Consider the following 21,997-nt stretch of genomic DNA (forward strand, 5'->3'; position numbering starts at 1 on the left):
TGGAGCATAAATTCAGTGGCTGCGCTCGTGTAGCACACGCATGGGCGTGGGTGCAACAACAGATATCATCAATACTTGGTGGATGGCGGCGACTCTCTTTCGACGATCTAATGCGGCCTGCCTTGGAAAATATACGCCTAATAAAACGTAGACAGATATTGAAACTCTTCATAATATACATCACCTACGTTAATGAAGTTAACGGTAGGATCGATGTTGGCGAGCTTGAGTTTTACATAAGATGTGCATTTGTATAATATGTAAATAATTTTTTTTTGAAACAATAAACAATACTTTTTTACAAAAAAAAAAAAAAAAAAAAAAAAAAAAATCTAATCACCTAAACTTATCTTTCAACAAAAAAAAACCGCCGCTCGTTTTCGAGTCAGGTTAACCTTCACAGGTTCTCTCTCTCTCTTCTGATATTAATCCGATTGATTCAACCGTTTCAACAATTTTTCAACGGTTTGAGTATTACTTTGAGGGTCGAAGACTGATAATGTGGTGGTAGCAATACTTTAATTAAAGCGGCAGTTTTAAAATAAATGTTTCGTTGAAAATTCATTGCAAATATCGCCATCCCTTTGTCATCTGAATAGTTATGCCGACCTGTGGGACAATAAATTGTTCAGAGCGTAGAAAAGAATGACTAATAAGTTATTAACATAACTTGAAGAAGAACTCAGATAGTTGATAACAAAATAACGAGATAATACATAGCAATAAAAACAGACTAACGAAAACTATTCAGATCGTAATCATGATATCTCATAATATTACTGAAGTCGGGTTCGATGCGAAGTCTACCCTTGCATCCTTCGGTTAGGATGCCTGTTGTCGGGGATAGATGCAAATCACAAGCGCAGACTGCTATAATTCCCCATTAAAACAAAGCATTTACTTCTGTGAATGCTGCCGGTCGCAAACGAGAGTAGTCAATACTAGCGGCACAGTTACTAGACACACCTGAACCGCAGATGTTCCCAGATTTTCATTCAATCAGTGCCTACAATAGAGCATAGTAATTGGAATACTCCATGCGGCTTTCTCCACGTACATTTGTAAAAATCCACCTTACCAAACGAACATACCAATATGCATCCGGTCGACTGCTAAAGTTTTCCATCCTGGATGTGATCGTGACCATCGTTACATCTGAATAGGAACGACCCTTCTCAATCTGAAACCATGCATCTGATACCAACGATAGCTAACGTGGACAGCAGTGCCAGCTGAAACCAGCTTACCACCAATCATTGCCGACAGCTTACACACGTGACAGTCATCAGCTGTACTGGGGGGATAACATTCTGTGGTCTTATACCGTCTTGCGCAATTGATGCATCGTTCGTATTTGTTACCTGATAACACAAGAAAAAAGATTTTTGTGAGAATCTAGTATAGAATCAATCGGTTGTCAGTAAACATTTTAAAGGTAAAAACTTGGTCTAGATAATTAAATATCAACCGCACTTGTATCTGTGAAGTGATAACTCTGTTGGGTCGTTCAAAGTTAAAATGTTAAACTTAAAATCTTCTGGACAACAATGCATACAAGTTTCTATCGGAAAAAAATGTGGGATTAGCCCTTGTTATTATTCAGAAACCACTCGTTGAAAGAGATCACGAAAAAGCTATTTGACTCTCGCAATCTTTTAAATCGGACAGACTGAATTTGCAATCACTATACATCGCTTCATATCAAAGCAATAGAGCAAAACTGAAAAAAGTTATAATGTACTAAATAGCAGAATTATTACTCTTTTTTATTAAATTTATACAAAAAACTTGCCCTAGACGAGTGTTGACGGAATCCAGGTGGTAACCGGACACGGTGAACGGAGCAACGCGAAAAGAAATATGGTGCTCGTAGTGAAACTTTATCGTATCATATTGAAAATTCCTCAAACATCGCTGTAAGCATTTAGTTCGAGAGATGGGGTAGGTACTTAGGATGCGTTCTGCCTGCAAAGAACGCGGGGTGGTTTCGAGAGCTTTTCCGCATTTTGAACTGCTGGTAACAGCAGGATGGGTCGGGGATGTAAAGTGTCAGAGTGTGATATCAATGGCAAAACCGCCGCGCTAGATTCCGCTAGATGCGATGATGATGAGCGCACTGGCGAGAGGGCGGAAAGTGACGCTCGAGTGTGGTATTTATGAAACCACATGAAATAGTTTTATAGATATAACCGTTCGATAATCGCTATAATGCAGCTCACCCAAACGAACTAAAAGCCTTTGGGTTATGTGGATTATGCAATCGTTACGATGAATATACGCACAGAACTGATGACAGCTGCAAATCTGCGCTCTTCTCGTGCACACGGGACGACTAAGCTGGCATGCGGATATTTACAAGCATTTATTACTTTGTGTTGTTAGGGGCTAGGACTTTATAAAATTTAAACTTAAAATTGATTAAATGACTTACCTAATCGTAAAGTTTTGGAATGTTGGGTCATACGTTGTAACACTTCCATGAACATGTTTATATTATTCAGTTTTTGAATTGTTATATAGTGTTACATCTCCATTTAGTTTTCAAACTATCTCAAATTGCAAGTTACAGTTAAGGAACGGGAAGTGAAACATAACATGAGGGTAGATTTCTTTTCAGTCTTTTATGCTGAACACAGTCACTCCTCTGATTAATTCTGTAAAGCATGCTGAAGGTTGACAACATGCTCTAATCATTTGTGAGTTTGTAAAGCCTCTATTGAAACAGGCAGCGTTATCTACCATGCACGCTGTCGTTCAGTTTCTATCCGCACGCACATGTTGGATGCGGCATTATCAATTAGAGAAGGCAGTATCCTGTCAAATATATCAAACGACAACGAATAATCGAAAAGAGATTCTGTGATTGAAAAAGCAAAGATATAATTCAATTACAATTTGTTCATAATATTGTTAGATATGATTAGATTTCCATTCCTCAATAACTATGCGTTATTGGATGACACTTGCTAGAAGATTGTTCCGAATTTTAAAATATGAATTTATGCAGGACTGGCACCATGAATATTCAAATGATGTGTTGACTTCTAAGCAGTAGTTGCACTCCGTAATTGGTCGAGCCAACAAAATTGCAAAGTGAGCCAGATGAATGGGGCTTGGGACTAGCATTACATTTTCATTGTGTTCAAATGATGTATTGGCTTCTAAAGTTATAAACTCGAAGCATTGCCAAACGTTACTCACTACATAAATTCTTCGTTTTCATTCATTAGATCAACTAGTACAGTAAAAACAAAAATAAAAAAACGAATGCGCGCAATCTAGTGCAACTCAAGTTTGAAAAAAGAACAAATCCGCAAGCACTTTTTATGCCTTCTCAGTTACAATATTAACCCGCAACAGCCCGTAAATTAGTACTCTCCAGCTATAACGTTCTCACTTATTAAACCCCATCAGGTACGATTTTTTACACCTTTTCGTACAACGGTTTGCAGTAGCTGTCGGTTGTCAGTCGCATACAAATTTCGCTGTCACACAAATCACTTTATTATTCAAAAGATTTTCCGACAGGACCATCGAGAAAGAAAGAGCAGAGTCTGCAGCAGCCAAGTATGAGCAGAAAAAAAAACTCTATCAGCAGCAGCTTCACTAAAGCATAAGAAATAAGCTGCAGCTTTATAAGCATCATTAACATCCTTCTCAGATATGGTAATGTGCTGTGTTCTTCCTTTTTCTTGTCTTTTTTCAACATTATCAACTTTTTAACTGTACGTTAGGGTGGAGTTTCTACGGTTGAATTCGGTTGTTCGGGGTGCATTTCCTTTGCTCGGAAGCTCTGTTTGTAGGATGGTATTTTTTGCCTATCTTGTCCGATAATCGTTTTCTTTAACTAAGTAGATGACGCTGTCGTTTAGCGTCAATGAGGAAAGTTTAGGTTGTGATCCTAACTGCCCGAGCCATACGATCAGCACAATTCTGGGAAGATCCGGTGAGAACATAACAAACATAGCTCGTTTCGATGAACCAGGAACTATGTTTTACCTTTCCATGCTCCAAGCCGTTTCTATTTCATGAAGTAAAGGGAAATCGAACTTTATTAAACTTACATTTTTCATATATTTCACGTTTTTCCTAGCGAGGTGTGTGTTTCAAGGTACCGGCATTCATCAAACATGAATTTTCTACTGGTAAAAGTGCGACGTTACAACTTTCAACAACCCTCTTCATATCATTGACAGCCAGAGAAAGTCGATGGGGTTCAGCACAAAATTGCGAAAACGTCGTACGCGCACCGAAGCCTTCGAATTCCAGTCACAAGAAGAAGAAGAAGAAAAATCTTGATGTGGGTGAATATTCGGAGGGTAAATCTTCTTCCACTGCTAGTACTCGGGTCGTTATTATTTATGAGCTTCCGCCACTTTTGGTTTTCTTCGGTTCACCCAGTTGGGGAAGAATGAAATGGAGCTGAAAGGTGCAGAAGGGCGAATAAATTAAAGAAAGTGGTTGATATGGTACATCAATGGCGATTGATTCTCAATTTCTTTCTACTCGGGGAAATGTTAGCTTCTATCTGGTGGCCTCGTGATGATTGAATGGGTGAGCTTTGCTGATGAATGAGACGGAACCGAGCGCGATTAGTGCCTAGGCTTGGCACGGATGGTTGTACAGGTTGTTAGACAGTAATTCATATTATATCTAATATATTAATAAATATAAATTGAGTAACACTTTCATTCATTAAAAGAGTTACTGGATTTTCTGGTGCAAATTTAAAGAAAATTTAATGTCGATGATTATATACAAAACAATATTTGGAATGAATAAAAAAATATTTCCATTAGAACAAACTTTATTCCATCGTTTGACAGTGCTTGGTTGCTCAACTTTTCTAAATAGAGTATGTTCACGGTAAGTAGGCCCAATCGCATCAGAGGATAAACTGATACCAGATCTTATGTTCATTTTCACTAAGAAAGAAAAATTTCCGGTCCAAAGCATCTGCACGATTGACTTTTCTTTCATTGAAAAAGAGGATTTTACTGTCCCTAACGATACAAATCAGGAAGGTTTGAATTTTCTTCTCTGCTCGGTAGCCTGTTTTTGTTTATTGGGGGTGTCACAAGCTTCTTGAGCAAAAACAGGGATGATAATGATATCTACTTGCGATCCCAGGAATTTCTCCCCGCCTTCTAGAGGATTTTATTGTTTTGGCAAGCTCGTTCAATATATTTATTCGTGCCTTGCTCAAAATATGCAGTTTTACATGCTATTCGATTTACAAAAGTCACAAATGTTTACAAGTGAATGATGAGTACATTCTAGGTAACCCTCTACTGATGTGAAATTTTATGCATCTATTGGACACATTATGATAAATAAAAATAGGCAGAACGGCGCACTAGAAACTGAGGCTAACTTGCAAGACTGTCGATACAATTGACATTCGATTTTCTTGCTTGAAGTAAATTCAATTTCACTGCATATTACTACAAGGCCTGGAGGATGAAGTTCAGCTCATGGAGGCACATATGTGTGGCACCGAAACCTATGTATGTACTAAATCTACGCGTAGCGCGTGTAGAAGACAGCAGCGGGAGAATTTATAAATTGCCGCGATTAAAGGATTTATAAAATGGATTTGTTCTACAGCTCCAATCTCGAGAGCCTTGCGCTTGGCAGAACATGTATGCGGTGCCAGGACCGGATCGTGCCCACATCTATCATTGCTCGCTTCCGCCGTTTCTTGCAAGTGGTATGGATTGGTTCTATAACCGTGTGGTAGTACTAGGTATGCAGCAAAATGTCGGCTCTTAGACGCGATCTGCATCATAAAAAACATTGCAAGGAATCCAATCTTGTGCATGAGATTAAATCGGAACTTTCTAGGCAGCGAAACGTGACACATCGACATAACAATGTTGAAAAAGACCATTACGATCTACACAAATGTTTTCAATTTCATTGTATTCTTGATATTTAACATTCTTCAATGGTTCACAGTATAATTTCTAAAATGTTATTTGAAAAAAACACACGTAAAGTGGATGCATTTGTTTGTTTAACCCTCATCCATTCTCTAGTAAAAAATCACAATAGGGTAACGACCCCAGAATTCGCCCACTTTATCCGAGTACCCAAAATTCGCCCACCTATGTTTTTTTATTGTTCGCAGTAGAGTGTCAACTCTTAGAACTGTGTTTAAACATAAAAAAAAAGCTGAGATTGAAAATAAATTATTATTTGGCATAATTTAATAACAAAACCCGTAAACAATTAGTTGATTAGTGGGTGGGCGAATTGTGGGGTCCTTACCCAACCATACTTCAGATTTGACCTATCCATAGCAAAGTTGAACTGTTCCATGAAACAGGAGCACATCAGCGCATGTTTCATGGTGGTAAAAGTCTCAGGTTGGACTAACGGATATCGTGTAAGCCAAGAATACGTACACACGTATTCAAACACAATATTCTACGAACCTACTTACGCTTCGAAATAATTTTCAGAGTAAGATTCCACTGGGGCTGTCCACATTCCACGTGGACAGCTTGGAAGGGGGGGGGGGGTGTTGTGTGATGTCTACGTTCCTTACAAAATTTTTATAATTTATATGGGCAGATTTCCAGGGGGGGGGGGGGGTCAAAATCGTTAAAAATCTGTCCACGTGGTATGTGGATGGCCCCTAATAGATTTGATTCAATCAGAGTTAGATAAGACAAAACCATTCATTACTTACTTTACTTTTACTTTTACGGCGACAGACCGATTATCGATCCAATGCCGAATCCAGAATACGTCGCCATGTCATTCGGTCTTGGGCTGCTATTCTCCAATCTCTCCTAACACCTATTTCGCGGACATCCTCGTCGACAGCAAACATCCAACGACTGCGAGGCCTACCTCGCAGTCGACGGCCTCTATCGGGATTTCTGCTAAATATAGTCTTCGCTGGTCGTTCTTCCGGCATTCTAGCTACATGCCCAACCCACTGCAACCTGCTGTGTTTTATCCACCGATTTGTACACCTGATAAACTTCATGGTTCATGCGTCTGTGCCAAACACGATTTTCTAGTTTGCCGCCAAGGATTGAACGCAAAACCCTACACCAACAGCTCGCCGATCGGCTTCTTTCAACGTCCATGCTTCATGGCCATAAAGGGCCAGGGGAAGAATTAGTGTTTTGTAGAGCGCCAGTTTAGTACGGGTTTGCAGAATACGAGACCTCAGCTGGTTACGCAATCCGTAGAAGGCCCTGTTTGCAGCTGCTATCCGCCTTTTTATCTCACGGCTAACCTCGTTGTCACATGTCACTAGTGTACCCAGGTAAATAAATTCGTCGAATACTTCAAAAGTTCCCTCATCTAACACCTCAACACCAACATCCGTCGGACTACCACGCTCTCTACCAGCCACCATGTATTTCGTTTTGGCAGAGTAAATGATGTGCCCTATTCTCGCAGCTTCCCTCCTGAGAGGTCCGATGGTCTCTTCCACAGCTCTACGGTTGATACCCATGATGTCGATATCGTCCGCAAAACCTAGAAGCATGTGAGACTTCGTAATGATGGTGCCGCTGCCGCCAGCCCTCCGTAAAGCACCCTCCAATGAGATGTTGAACAATAAGTTTGACAGCCCGTCTCCCTGCTTCAAACCATCTAACGTCACGAAGGAGTCCAACATCGCACCGGCTATCCTGACGCATGATGAAGAGCCTTCCAGGGTGGCACGTATCAGCCTAACTAGTTTTGTTGGGATACCATGTTCGACCATAATTCGCCATAACTCATTTCTATTTATTGTATCGTACGCTGCCTTGAAGTGAACGAACAGATGGTGCGTCTGCAGGTTAAATTCGTCATTACGCAGGGTAAACATTTGGTCCGTAGTGGAGCGTCCCCCTCGAAAACCACATTGGTAATCGCCCATAAAGGTCTCCGACAACGGCTTCAGTCTATGGAACAGAATACGGGAGAGAATTTTGTAAACGAAACCATTCATTATGGTTACGTAAATATTGTTCGATTTGGTTTTTGAGGAAATAGAGGTTTTTCTGATTTAAAAGCATTACGAGAAATTCTTGGTGCTCCTTCAACAACAACGATACGCTTGTGCCGTGTCAAATAAATTTTGTTTGCAGAAAAAAACACTACAGGCACAATATCGCCGTAAACAAAATTCTTTCGAGTGTTGTTGAATATATTTTTGAAAAAAATTAAGGGGAGGCTAAGAATAAAAATACGTAAGTTACTCAACAAACGAATTGATTCTATCTGCGGATTCTGTAACCTTTGTAACTAAAAAACTCTCTAACCATAGTGTTTAGTCCCACATCACTATTTCATACAACCCTAGGGCTGTATACCTTGCAGTATTTTTCGAAAAAAAAAAACGACATCCTGCGATTTACAAAATTTTCGAGCTGTGGCCAATGGAATAGAGTTGGGAACCTATTTTATGCAGCTAATAGAGCTTCCTTTGTATTCTGTGTATTGATGCGGAATGCTTGAAACGCGTAAGGTGAAATACAAACTTAACCCTCTAGTGCCCAAGTTAATTTCTAGACGGACTTCGGTTAAATCACTATGAATCTTTATAAACATTGTTAAAGTATTTATTGATGCTTTTTGGAGGTTTGACTGAAGCACTGGGCACTAGAGGGTTAAGTATATCAATTTGTTTATCATCTTTTTAGCCTTCAGCACTTGCTTTCAGATGGTAGAACTGATTGGGCAAACTTTAACAGTAATCAGTTCAAATTCCCAATCGAGAGAATCTGTTCCAATCTGCCTAAACCTATTTTATTTGTTTTGTAGGGGTTTTTTAGCACCTGAATGGTGCCTGTATGACTGCAATTTTGGTAGATTTTTTTTTCAATTGATGTTCATTCCAAGATTCTTTTGTGATGAACGGTATTTTATATATTCGTGAGATGGCTGGTACACCAGAGTTTTCGTTATTAAAACTGTCGATATTGATGAAAATCCGGGAGTTTGAGGCCCGTTTCCTTCGACTGATTAAACTGTCACTGCTAAAGCCGTGTCTTACCCTATGAGAAATTTTCTCAAAATCCGTAAAATAAATTCAACCAACACTTTGAATAAACAATTTGAAAAAAAAATATTATTAAAAATAATCAGAATAAATTTTCCTGGAAAACTACGGAAACCTGCGTTATTAAAGTCACGTAAAAAAACCTCGCAAACAACTGCATAAAAAGCAATTTTAGTACGTTTCTAAACGAAATCGTGAAATCGTGACAGCTCCATTTTTAGAACAGTATACAACACTAAAAAATTGTTCTGCAAAAATAAAATGTTTTGTTCCATTTTAAAAGTTTTCAAATGATATCAATTTTACATTGCAGTAATTCGAAAGAATAAAGAACAAAAGTACTACACTGGGTTTTCTTTTCACGCGATTGATTCGTCCGCGCAAAAAAAGAATCGCGTAAAAAAATCGCGTAATTTTGAGCAAATCACGTAAAAAAAGATCAAGTCGTTTTGACAAAATCTTTCGATACGTGGTGTATGTGTGTATGCGTGTATATATGTGTGTATGAGTGTATATGTGTGGATGCGTGTATATATGTGTGTATGCGTTTATATATGTGTGTGTAAGTGTGTATGAGTATATGCATGTATATGTGTGTGTGTTAGACGTGACGAAGTTTGCCGGGTCACCTAGCTTAGAAATAAAAATGAAAACTAATATGTTTAAAAAAAATTCATGCAGAATGCCACATTTGCGGTTTCGAAAAATCTAGTTTTCCATATTTTAAATAACATTTTAATTCAAAGGCTCTAGAATAGTTTTTTTTCCTATTTGTTTTTGATATAGAAAAAGATCTGGGATACTACTTACAAATAGCTCTTCAAGGTGGCATCTTTTCTTAACAAAATCCAGCAGTCAAAAGGACGAATACAATATAAGATTACCCGGTCCGGGTAGCTCCGTTTGGGTCCGGTCCAAAATAAAATCGAACTTTGAAGTTCGGTCCTATCTGTCTTCTGAGCGGACTTTGCGAACTCTACCCGATCCGATGTCGAACATTTTTCATAAGAATTTACAACTCGCCTACCGCGATGCTGACTGCCTCGTATACGATATTCTGGACAATCAATGTTTCTTCCATCGGATTCAGAACTGAGCAATCATTGTTCACGTAAAAGGGGGATTTCATGCGCAAGAGAAAAAACCAAGAAACCCGTTAAAATATGTTACGAAACATCAAAATATGTTTTGCCGCCTGACCAAGCTTGATTCTATTCTACGCAGATCTTGCGGCGAAGCAAGAGGATAATTTTCACGGCCTAATTTCTCGGTTTTCCTGTTTTTTTTCCTGGTGATTTGAAATTCCGCTTTTCCCGTTTTTCCCGGAAGGGGGGTCACTCTGATGTCTGACACACTGGAGTCGCTCTGCGTTTATGCTCGCCGAATAAAGTGTGAACTATAAAAAACAATCTTGTAGAAAATCTATTATTCGGGAATATAACAAAAACTCAAAACTTGCGTAAATTCTGAAGCTTGCGTAGAAAACATGATAGTCCCCAGAATCACGTAAGAATTTATTAGAAGCGTATAATTCGTCCAGTTTAATACTGGACTGAATGTCAAAAATGACAAATGTGTCTCAAATGCAAAAAACAATATTTTTTCTTTTTACTTTGGATGTAAAAAGCCTATTCACTTTCACGGTGTCGGACGAGGATCGAAAAAAACCTCCGCCCAACCGTTGATACCAACTTGTTTTGCACATCGCACAGCATCGGCTCTGTTGCTTTCGCAGGCAAGTGGCTGAAGCTGACTGCTAAACTCAGTAACTGTGGCGCCTAGACTCAGGTCTAATATGGTTCGCATAACAGCCGCCGGCAGCAAACATGTATCCCTGCAATGAGAAGAAAGTACACGGTTGCCTTCTTGCAACGGCTATGATGTTATTGCCTCTGACCTATTCTTTGACATTATCGCTACAAGATATCAGCCTCTATCGCAGTTCATCGTTTCTTAGCTACAGTTTGAGACAGTGCGGGGGTGCAACAGCAGCATCCTCGTCGCATCTAACCGGCTGCTGCTGGCAGTGAATCTGTACGAACGAGGTGAGCGAGCAATACAGGAGCGGTGGCGAAATGTGAATAAACATTCAATGCAGATTGTAAGTAGGTGGCAGTTTCTTGGAAGCTCTCAAAACAATTTTCAAGTCAAATCTGGTCGTTCGCATATACTTCATTGTGTTGTTAAGATAGCGCTATCAGCTCTGCTCTGCATACGACCACGACGCGATTATAGAATGGTGGGACGGTTATCCAAAGCCAAAAGCATTAACGCGCAATGCGGCAGTTTGAGCTCCGGCGAAGCGAGAAGTAACACGATGTTTTCTGGTAGAAATTTGACCTGCCTCAAACATTATTAGTTTTACTTATAAAAAAGCGTAAATACGTTATTTGATATACTGTTCAAAGGATTGAGAAATTAAGAAAATTTATAATTCAAATTAGACGCTAGCATCAAAGGAGAAGATTTTGCAGATCTGAAATCTGTGGTTCATATTTTCACAGTTCATTTCCTCCTGGTACTTGTATAACCCAGGGCAGGTTGTCATGCACGAAAATTGCTCCGAATTATTATCAAAGGAAAACTTTTTCCAAAATATATAATTTCGAACCCACACGTAGCCAGGTTCCTGTTTTGATTTTGCAATTTATGAGTTCAATATGCAGTAGATATTGCTACCGTAGGTATACGGCACCAGTCGCCAAACACCAACCAGCAAACTGTATTATATCGATGTTTCCATTCAGCGTCAAACTTATCTGGCAAACTAGACTACTAGTTATACCTATCTACACCATCAATTTTTCCACCGGCGGAACTTTCCTGATCGACGAACCACCCGGAAGGCGGCAAATTTTCTATGAAAGCAATCCCATTTTCGAACAATCAGTTTTCAAACCTCGTCGGTGGTGTGGTTCACTCTCCCTTGCTTGCTATTAAATATATATATTAATACGTATAGTGTTGTAGAACTTTCGCTTACAAGAAAAGACCTTTATCCATGGTGGCGACGAATGCTGGGCCATTATCTGCTTCGGTACATGTTCGGGTTCATATTTGTCGGACCCACATACATACTGAGGTGATATGAAATAGGTCGAGACATATCCGCATCCCGGAAGTTGGTGGAAAATGGAAATTGAAAATGGCTGAATTATTTATAGCGATATTTTAAAAAGTCTGGCTGCGAGCATCTGAACGGTCTTCTTCACGGGCAATTCTTAAAAAAAAAACGGTGAATCAGCAGCAACAGAACTAAAAACGGGCTCGTGCTGTTTCACACCGGTAGGACATTGAACACACCTTTACCGCTCGAGTGTGTTTGTGTGTAGTTCGACCCGGGAAAGGTTTGTCTACCGGAGGTGTGGTAGAACGACCAAACTAATAGAAAAGGTCATTAATTTTCCGGACAACGGGGAATGCTGGTGACTTAAGAAGTTAAGGGAAGTTAATGCCATAATGATATACCTTCCTATTCAAACCAACTTTTGCCGGCAGGATAATCTGTTTAATATTGTTGGGTTTTTATAATAGCAGATCATAACTTACAAATGAATGCTGCCGAATTTGTTGTCTAGCATAATCTATCGATACAGTAAACATGCTAGGTCTAGTATCTGCTACATGATTTATTTGTTTTTGTTGAGGTTTTATGTTTCATGATAATCTTACTTATTTAGCTAATACACGTTTAATAGAGTAATCTTTTAACTAGTTACAGCTATTCTAAATAGCATAGTTCTTCTTGAGAGCAAATATAAAATATCATATCAGAAGCCATAAATTACGATTTGCAAAAAAAACGTAATCTTTTATTCGGATTGGCTTGGATGCCAATTTTAATAGTACACGATTATACTTTGAATATTTTACGCTTGAATTCGGGGATTTTGTGACTAAAGAGAAAGGCTGTATGCCAAATGTTATACAGCATGTGCTGAAGACTGCCAAAAACGGTTCTTGATTTCAACGGAATTTTTTAAGTTTACAGATACCATCGAGGCTGTAAACGATTGGACAGCTACAGCTATAATTTTAGGAATGCAAAACACCCGTAACGACCGATAGCTGGGACGTGCGCGCATAGCACAATGTCGTGTTGATGTTTCTTTTTTTGTATCTTCAATTTGGAAAGAAAAGCGGTTTTGGATTTTTCTCTGTACCGGCATACGAATAAGAGCGTGTTGTGTATACTTTAGAAGGAGAATATCTCCGTTCAACCGCACCTTAATCTACGTGCGATCAGTGGAGACTTAGGGGTTGTTGTAGCACAAGGGGAAGAGCAGAGGAATAAAATCTGGAAAGAGATTACCAGAATATTTTTGATTGGTGCACATAAAACGTGAGAAGAAAATTTTGTTGCTCTTTTGTGTTAATGTAGAACTGTGGCTGGTAATGTATTTGATTTTTTTTCTTTGTCTACATTTACTCAACAATTGTTAGTAGGTATTATTCTAATAATCATATTGTAATCTAGTAAAAACTTTGAAACACGTTGAAATATCATCCCGGAAAGCCGAAAGATGAATCTGTGCAATAAAGCTAAGTAATTTAGCTAATGTTAATTGGTAATGATAATTTTCTCTTCAAGCTATGTTGTGCTCTGTCGGAACGGAAATTCTTCGAAGACCGTTAACAGACAAACAAATATAAATGGAAACGTTTCTGTGCAGTACAGAAGAAAGCAATTGCGGAAACTTTTTCCTTGCCAACTATAGTTTCGCACATTAGTAAACTCGTGCTTGTGAAAATAATTTTCCCAGCTCAATCTTTGATGAATAATTTATAAATAATTTGAGCAGATTGTTAAGCATTTTTCATTGGGTGCTCCACTTAGTGCTGCCTGGCGCGGCAACGGTAGCAGAAGCGATCCTGATGTGCCATAGCTATTTGTTAGGCAAAGTGCACTTCAGGTATGAACCTTCCAGTCTGGCCTTCCATCTAGGTGAGTTTATCTCATGTTTTACAATAGCTTCACTATACTAGAACGAAACAAAAACTTTATTTCCGATGTCGCGGTTTGAGTCTCTGTTCTCTAGCAGAAACAGGGTACGCGATACACGTGCGCGGCGGTATCAGTTTACTTGTGGGGATGAGTTTCCGTTCCATGGGACATGAACAGCGAGACATCGGTAGTAACAAAGAACTGAACTTCTGCTACTTTGCACTCTCGTTTTCTCACAACGTTTCCGGTTGCAGACAGGCGGAACAGAATGTGCGCGTGTGCCTGCTAAGATGGGAAAGTTAGTACAGCGGAAGCAACTTTATCCGTGACGGGTTGGGCTGACCGGAACAGGAAGTTGGTCGAAATCCGAAATGCGGAGACGGACCTAACGAGAGGGGATTGAAAATAAACCGAATTGAAACTAATTCTATTAACCTCCTTGTTTTGTTTTGGAGCCATTTTGATTCACCGTTTTTTTAAGGAATTTTAAAGTGTACCGTGTTGTGTACTTCAACAAGCATCCAACTAAACTCTTCGCGTGGGTACTTCAAGTCAGGTACACCGGGGCAAGTTTTAACGTTCGAAAGTGCAATTTTGAAGGTTACTTGAAAAATCGCAAAAAAAACATCGAAGTCAAATTTATTGGCTCTAAATAACCGTTATGACGAAGAAATCGTCATTGAGTAGCACATCTGTTTGTATGTGCAAAAGTTGTCACACGTGAGAAAACTGTCTATTCAAAGTGCCGCATATTAATTGCTCCCCAGGTTCGTCGCTTGAACGTTTAGTTTACGAGAAAACTCATTTAAATCTCTAAAACATGTTGGTGGCTAGGGGCACCAAAATTCACTGAAATGGTTAAAAAGCTATAATCTTTCATTTTTTCCCAGTTTGAGCTTTAGAGCCACACCTTTGTTTATCCCATCCCACAATATATTTAATTAATTAGTAGTATCGGTACAATTCAGCTAACCTGGATTCGTTTTCTTTTCTGTTTCAGATCACATGGACACAATCTGTAAAAACCACTTTCTACAACAATTGTATAGAAAAATAGATGGTGCTACCCTCTCCTCCAAGAACGAGAGAAATCTAAACTGTGTTATCACATTTCAAACACACTCGATACTGCAGAGGTTTATGTTACGTTTCGATATGCTTCAATTAGACTGTAATGATCATTTATACGTGTATGATGGAGCACATGCTGTCGGCACACATAAGGTAAGCAACGTTTTAATTAGAAGGTAGCAAGGGGTGTGATGAGCACCCTGAGAAAATTCATTTTAAAAACAGTACAATCAGTGACGATAGGTTCAGCGTCGTAGCAAGAATTCAATACTGCGGGAGTTCAACTAATTATTAGTCGGTAATCAACCTAACCTCTTTCGAGGAATATTTGGCTTGAAAACACATCTAAAAACTTACTCTAACCAGCATAATTCCATTTCATGTACAGTCTTACACGTATTATGGGCCAGCTAAGCACAATTGAGTTTTTAAATTAACGATAAAAAATCGAAAAAATAAGATTCAACCTTCGCTTTATTACTAACTTGTGCTAAATACATTGAAGTTTGATATTGAAAATATATTTTCGTACTTACACAACTTATTCAATCAAAAATTTTCAAAATGTTATGCTCTTCCGATTCCCACTATTATGGGTCACTTTTTGACTCTTCCAGTATTATGGGCCAATGCTCCCAGTATTAAAAGCCAGAAGAATGTTTTTTTTTTTGTTTTGAAGACAGAGACATTATTTTAAAGAGTAATTCCAACAGTGAGGTTAACATCGAGATGCAGGTTAGACTATCAGGAAGACATTGAATCAATTTCGATTTGTTTTTCTCATGTTTTGAATACTGATATGTTTTGACAATATCTCCCAGACAGTCTCGAGGTACGGCGCTGGCCTAAGAAGCCAGTCGTCGTGAGTTCGAGTCTCTGCTCGGGAAAGACTGTAAGTGTCAGTAGGATCGTAGCGCGCTAGCCCCGCAATTGTCCTGTACACTAAAACAGGTGACTGCGAAGTCTGTTTATAAATAAATCAGATCGAGTTCCAAATCGTAGCACCAAAGCTTTGCTTTACTTTTCTATGTTTTGACAATAGGGATCCGAAATAGGGTCGGAAAGAGCACAGCAATCTAAGCTGGAAGGCAGGAGTTCGACAGTCACATATACAGTCACCTGTCACCTGGAATTCGGTCGGCTGCCTTAGAGCATAAGCGTAATTGAGCCGTTGCGGAACAGAGTGGTCTAAAGACCATTTTTTCAAACAGCATCTACTCAAGAAGCTGAAGTTGTGAGATTAAGAAAATTTTGGAAAATCGAATTTTAAAGCTGATTTATTCCGTGTTGAAAATTCGTCCGAAACAGAATGGCCGTTTTGTTTCGGAACAGAGTGGTCTATGTACATAAATCGATGTAATACTATCATGTAACACGTAACATGTAGCATATTACATGTGATAAGGAACATGCCTCTTGTTTTGTACATGTCACACGTGATATGTAACATGTTACACGTAATGTAACACGAAAAATGTAACATGTAAAATATTATGTAATATCTTGTATTACATGTAATGTAACATGTGACATCTTATATGTGACATGCTATATGTACCATATAACATGTGACACTAGCCATTTTATACGATTTACCGTCATTTTCGTTGTCATTTATCGGGTTCGTGTACCACTCTGTTCCGAAACGATTCGAGGATTCCAGTGAAAATATATATGAAGTCAGAGTGGTCTATGTACATTGGTGAGATAAAATTACCGATTTTGCAAAGAAACTGTTAAATTTATGTATCCCAATGTTAAACCACTTCATAACCTTTATATTAGAACATTTTATTTGAAAGAGTCCGTTGAACAGAATTTTACTCAGAGATTTTTCGAAAATTGCTTCTCCTGAACAATTTGCTCGATGGCACATAGACCACTCTGGTTCGCAAAGGCTCAGTTGATAACTGTGAAAATGCGGGCTGAACGATCAACGAGTGCTTATAAAACCAATAAGAAGCCCAAATTTCCAAACTGGGTACAGTCCCCAAAGTTTAGAAATCACTATTTTGCAGGGTTGATTCTGACTTTAAAGCAAGATCATGAAAATTTAGGATAAACGAACGTTAAAACCAGTTTCTTCCCTAATTAAAATGCCGATAAATTAATATATTCAAAAGTTACCTACTTACATAGATGGCCGTACGTCCTAAGACATGACCTGCATAACGTGGTTCCGCCAATTCACTCGGTCCATGGCTGCCTGCCTCCAGTTCCACGGGCACCCGGCACTTTGCAGATCGTGCTCCATCTGGTCCACCCATCTCGCTCGTTGCGCCCCTCGCCTTCTCGTTCCCGCCGGATTTGAAGCGAACACCAATTTTGCAGGGTAGCTATCCGGCATTCTAGCTACATGCCCTGTCCAGCGTATCCTTCCAGCTTTAGCCACTTTCTAAATACTGGGTTCACCGTCGAGACGCGCAAGCTCGTGGTTCATCCTCTAGCATTGTCCACCTCTCATGCCCGTAGAGAACGACCGGTCTTATTAGCGTTTTGTACAGGATACACTTGGTGCGAAGACTCAGATTTTGCGACCGTGGTTTTTTATGGAGCCCATAGTAGGCACGACTTCCACTGATAATACGTCTCCTTATCTCCCGGCTGGCATCGTTGTTCTCAGTTACCAGAGAGCCGAGGTACACAAACTCGTCGGCCACCTCGAACTCATCCCCGACGATTGTTACCGTATTGGCTAGGCGTGCCCTGTCGTGCTCGGACCCACCTGCAAGCATATACTTAGTTTTTGACGTATTAATCTTCAGTCCGATCCTATCTGCTTCTCGTTCCAGTCGGGTATACTGGTCTACCAACGTCTCAAATTTCCTGCCGACAATATCCACGTCATCCGCAAGGCAAATAAATTGACCTGATCTGTTGAAAATCGTGCCCCGCATGTCAAACCCCGCTCGTCTCATAACACCCTCTAGCGCGACGTTAAACAATAAGCAGGAGAGACCATCACCTTGTCGGAGCCCCGTGTGAGACTCGAATGGGTCCGACGTTCCACCCGAAATTCTCACACAACACTTCACATCCTCCATCGTAGCCTTAATCAGTCTTGTTAGCTGCCCCAGGAAGCCGTTTTAGTCGAGAATTTTCCATAGCTCTTGTCGGTTTATTGTATCGTATGCGGCTTTAAAATCGACGAAAAGCTGGTGTGTATCCCTACTCTAAACTTACGGCACTTTTGGAGGATCTGCCGCAGTGTAAAGATTTGGTCAGTCGTAGACCGTCCTTCCATGAAGCCGGCCTGGTAGCTTCCTACAAACCTGCTGGCTAATGGTGACAGGCGTTGGAAGATGACCTGGGAAAACACTTTGTATGCGGCATTCAGGCTCGATAGTTCTCGCAGTCTAGTTTTTGTAAATGGGGCAGATAACCCCTTCTTTCCACTCCTCCGGTAGCTGTTCTGTTTCCCAGATCTCGACGATCACCCGATGCAGCGTGCTAGCCAGTTTGTCGGGGCCCATCTTAATAAGCTCAGCTCCGATGCCGTCTTTTCCGGCCGCTTTGTTGTTCTTAAGCTGCCGGATCGCATCCTTATCTTCGCTTATTGTTGGGGGTGGCACATCTTCGTCGTTCATTGCATTGTTGTGGTCTCCTGCTTGCACGCCATTCAGGTGTTCATCGTAGTGCTGCTTCCACCCTTCGATCACCTCACGATCATCCGTCAAAATGCGTCCATTCTTATCCCTACACATTTCGGCTCGTGGGAAAAAGCCTCTGCGGGATCTGTTGAATTTGCGGTAGAACCTGGCCTGGCCAACCTGAGCGTTGTAATCCCCAATGATGATCTTGACATCATGTTTTGGGCAGCGGTCATATTCACTCTCCAACTGCGGGTAGAATTCGTCCTTGTCGTCATCGGTACTTCCGAGGTGTGGGCTATGCATGTTGATAATACTAATGTTGAAGAAAAGGCCTTTGATCCTCAACCTGCACATTCTAGGGCTGATTGGCCACCACCCGATCACCCGCTTCTGCATCTCTCCTATCGCTATAAAAGCTGTTCCCAGCTCATGTGTGCTTCAAAAGTTATGCTCAGTAGTGCACTAAACTTCAATTTGACTATCAAAAGTCATTATTATACGTTAAAAACTAATACAAAATATAGCCCAGTCGATATTACTGGGTGGCCAATAATACTGGGAAAATCAAATTTCGTGACCAGTATTATGGGCCAATATTTAGCAGCGTATAAAAATAGTGAAAATGCGAAATCCAGAGCGGATACTTCATAATTCGATAAATACATAGTAATTATTTATAGTTACTTTTATTTTGATGAAAATGACGATGTTTTACACGAACTCTAGCCTTATTTTCCACGACTGACTTTTTGCGAATGTGGTGAAAACAACAACAAATTATCAGCTGATAAGAGTCTATTGACATTTGTTTTAAAATTTAAGAGTTTAGCTCATTAGTGCGGGGGTTTCGCACAAAATGCATATAGATAAATGTTGTTCACGTCCATCAAACTTCAATTTGACTATTAAAAGTTATTGACATACGGTAAAAAGCAATACAAACGGGAGACTGGCTCATAATACTGGTTGACCCATGGTACTGGGGTGACTGTAGGTACTTGTTTTTTATTTAATTTCCGAACCACAATCATGCTGACATATTCTGCATACTTTTTCTCAAATCTGTTTACAGTAGTTCCAACAGCATGATTTTACATACATGGTATTAGGGAGCTCACCTAAAATCCTTCAAGAGGTGATAGAGGACCCTATTTGATGAAAAAATCCTTCTACGTATATGGGCAAAATTCAACCGCTGCAGAGTTATTCACTTTTCCAGTTTTCGGTTATGTTTGCCTTTAACGAGGTCTAGCACTTGAAGTGTGATAGCTAGCTTAATTCTGTTGTTATCGTTAGGAAGCTAAGAAAATTTCGTAATCAATAGTGTCTTTAAAACGTTGAATTAGAGAGAGTAAAAAGCACTTAGAAAGAAACAAATGTGAAATCAAGTGTTTTTTGAGAACTAAACTGCGATTTTCTCTCTGAAATGTGTGCTTAACATGTTGACCAAATTAAACATTGGAGTCTACTCTGCAAGCTGTTTATTGACACCAAGCATCTAACTTTTTTAGTTTAGCTGCTATTTCATTTTAAAAGCAATAAGCTGCGCCTTCATTTATTGTTGTAAGATTCACAATTTTTTGCTCCACTGTGCTGCCGTGGGCTGGGATTTTGACACAAAATCGCTCCAGAAGCGATTAATTCTAAATCGTTCGCAAATTAACAGAAGCACTTTATTATGCAATCTGATCTGATAGAATCTGAGTAAATATGATGAGAAGGGTACGTTTTTCATTGCTTTAACACGTTTATTTATGTAAATGTATTGAGTTCTAATGCCAACGTCACTTCTCCTGCAAAATAGCAAAACCATTTCAAAGTTTTGCGCGAAAAGTGACGTTGGTGCGCCTGAGCAGTCTAGTTTGCCATGCGCACTGTCGGTAGTCAGAAGCAAGGATTTAATTAAAAGTATGCACTCCGCAAGCATGATACACTATCGTATCCGTATCTTTACGTCACTTCTATGCAAAATGGCGCTAACGTCACTTCGTATTTTTGATATTTCTCAGTTATTTATCAAAATTTTGAAAAACGGCAACAAGCCTCTTGAAGGTGATCACTAGAGATGGTCGGGTACGGGTATTTTTACCCGAAACCCGTACCCGATCCGTACCCGACGGGTTCGGGTAGGGTTTTGGGTAACGCCAAAAAATATTTGACGGGTTCGGGTCGGGTACGGGTAATTTAAAAACCAAGGCTTCGGGTTCGGGTCGGGTACGGGTTTGAAAAATTCTCAATTGGTCGGGTACGGGTCGGGTACGGATAATTCGATTTTCGTGCATTATGAGAATTTAATTTTTAACGTTTCAAACCTAGGTGTTTTCTTAGTGTCGATAATCGGAAAGATCGGAGAAGAAATTGCCCATACTCACTCAACGAGAGATCGGCCAATACCTATTCTGACAGATGTCGGCAGTCTTTGCACCAAGGGAATGACATCGTGCTATCTTTTTCTAACGTGAAAGTGAATAGTTCTTCCTGCAACCGTTTTGAGTTAATTGGAATTTTTGCCGGGCTTTTTCCATATCTGTCAGTGAAACCGCGGAACATTGTACAGTAAGGCAACTTAATGCAAAGGCTGGCTAAGCAAAAAAAGTGTGGATAAATGCGACAAAAATATGGTATTTATTTAATTTTGGGTGCTGAACACCAATCTCCATTTCATTTTTTATTTAAGGCCGTCCATAAAGCACGTAACCTGATTTTTATTGATTTTGGCACTTTTCTCCTTACTTTTTTATTAGGTAGAATTATATCTTAAACCACAACCAGTACCAGTAACCAGTAACACCACAGGGCGTCCTCCTCACAGAAACAAATTACGTAGCTTTGGCACAACCAAATTTTGCGAAAAAAATTTTTTTTTTAAATTAAAACAAAATAGGTAATACACACTAACTACAAATCAACTTTTTCTTTGACGCCGAAAAAACCCAAGCTATTATTGAAGCTGCGGAGCGTTTTAAAGTAATGATTTTTTTTTTAAAAACATATGTCAAAAAACGTCAGTATGCCAAACTTCGAAAAGTCATAAAAAAATCAGATCTTATGATATTGCACCCAAATTTTGGTTTAAAGCCATTGAATGTTATAGCAACAATGGAAAAATATTATGAAACAGCTGCCGTAAAAAAAATTCTCAGGCGGGTGGCCATCGATTCCCCACTTGAGATGTTTGGTACGGAGCGAATATGTATATGAGATATGACAGCGATTGCATAGTCTTGGTTTGCACTGTGACCAGGGATGCCGCATGTACAGAAATATCTGTTATACCGATTTTTAGATTGAATCGATGACATCGAATCTGTACTCAAAAATTAAAGGCAAATGCAAATGAATTATTAAATTTTTCTCAAGTTGTTAACAATATTAACT

General features: G+C 39.6%; 1 protein-coding gene across 5 annotated transcripts in view; it reads left to right on the forward strand.

The window, feature by feature from the left end:
- Positions 1–21,997, forward strand: part of LOC129725759 (uncharacterized) — a 69,762-nt gene that overhangs the window by 41,537 nt on the left and 6,228 nt on the right. For all 5 annotated transcript variants that reach the window (XM_055681927.1, XM_055681925.1, XM_055681926.1 and 2 more), the window contains one exon: positions 14,956–15,179. In XM_055681927.1, the coding sequence (XP_055537902.1) occupies positions 14,956–15,179 (224 nt within the window). The remainder of the gene's footprint in view (positions 1–14,955; positions 15,180–21,997) is intronic.

The sequence above is a fragment of the Wyeomyia smithii genome, chromosome 2 (assembly GCF_029784165.1).
Source record: "Wyeomyia smithii strain HCP4-BCI-WySm-NY-G18 chromosome 2, ASM2978416v1, whole genome shotgun sequence".
In the NCBI taxonomy this organism is placed as follows: domain Eukaryota; kingdom Metazoa; phylum Arthropoda; class Insecta; order Diptera; family Culicidae; genus Wyeomyia; species Wyeomyia smithii.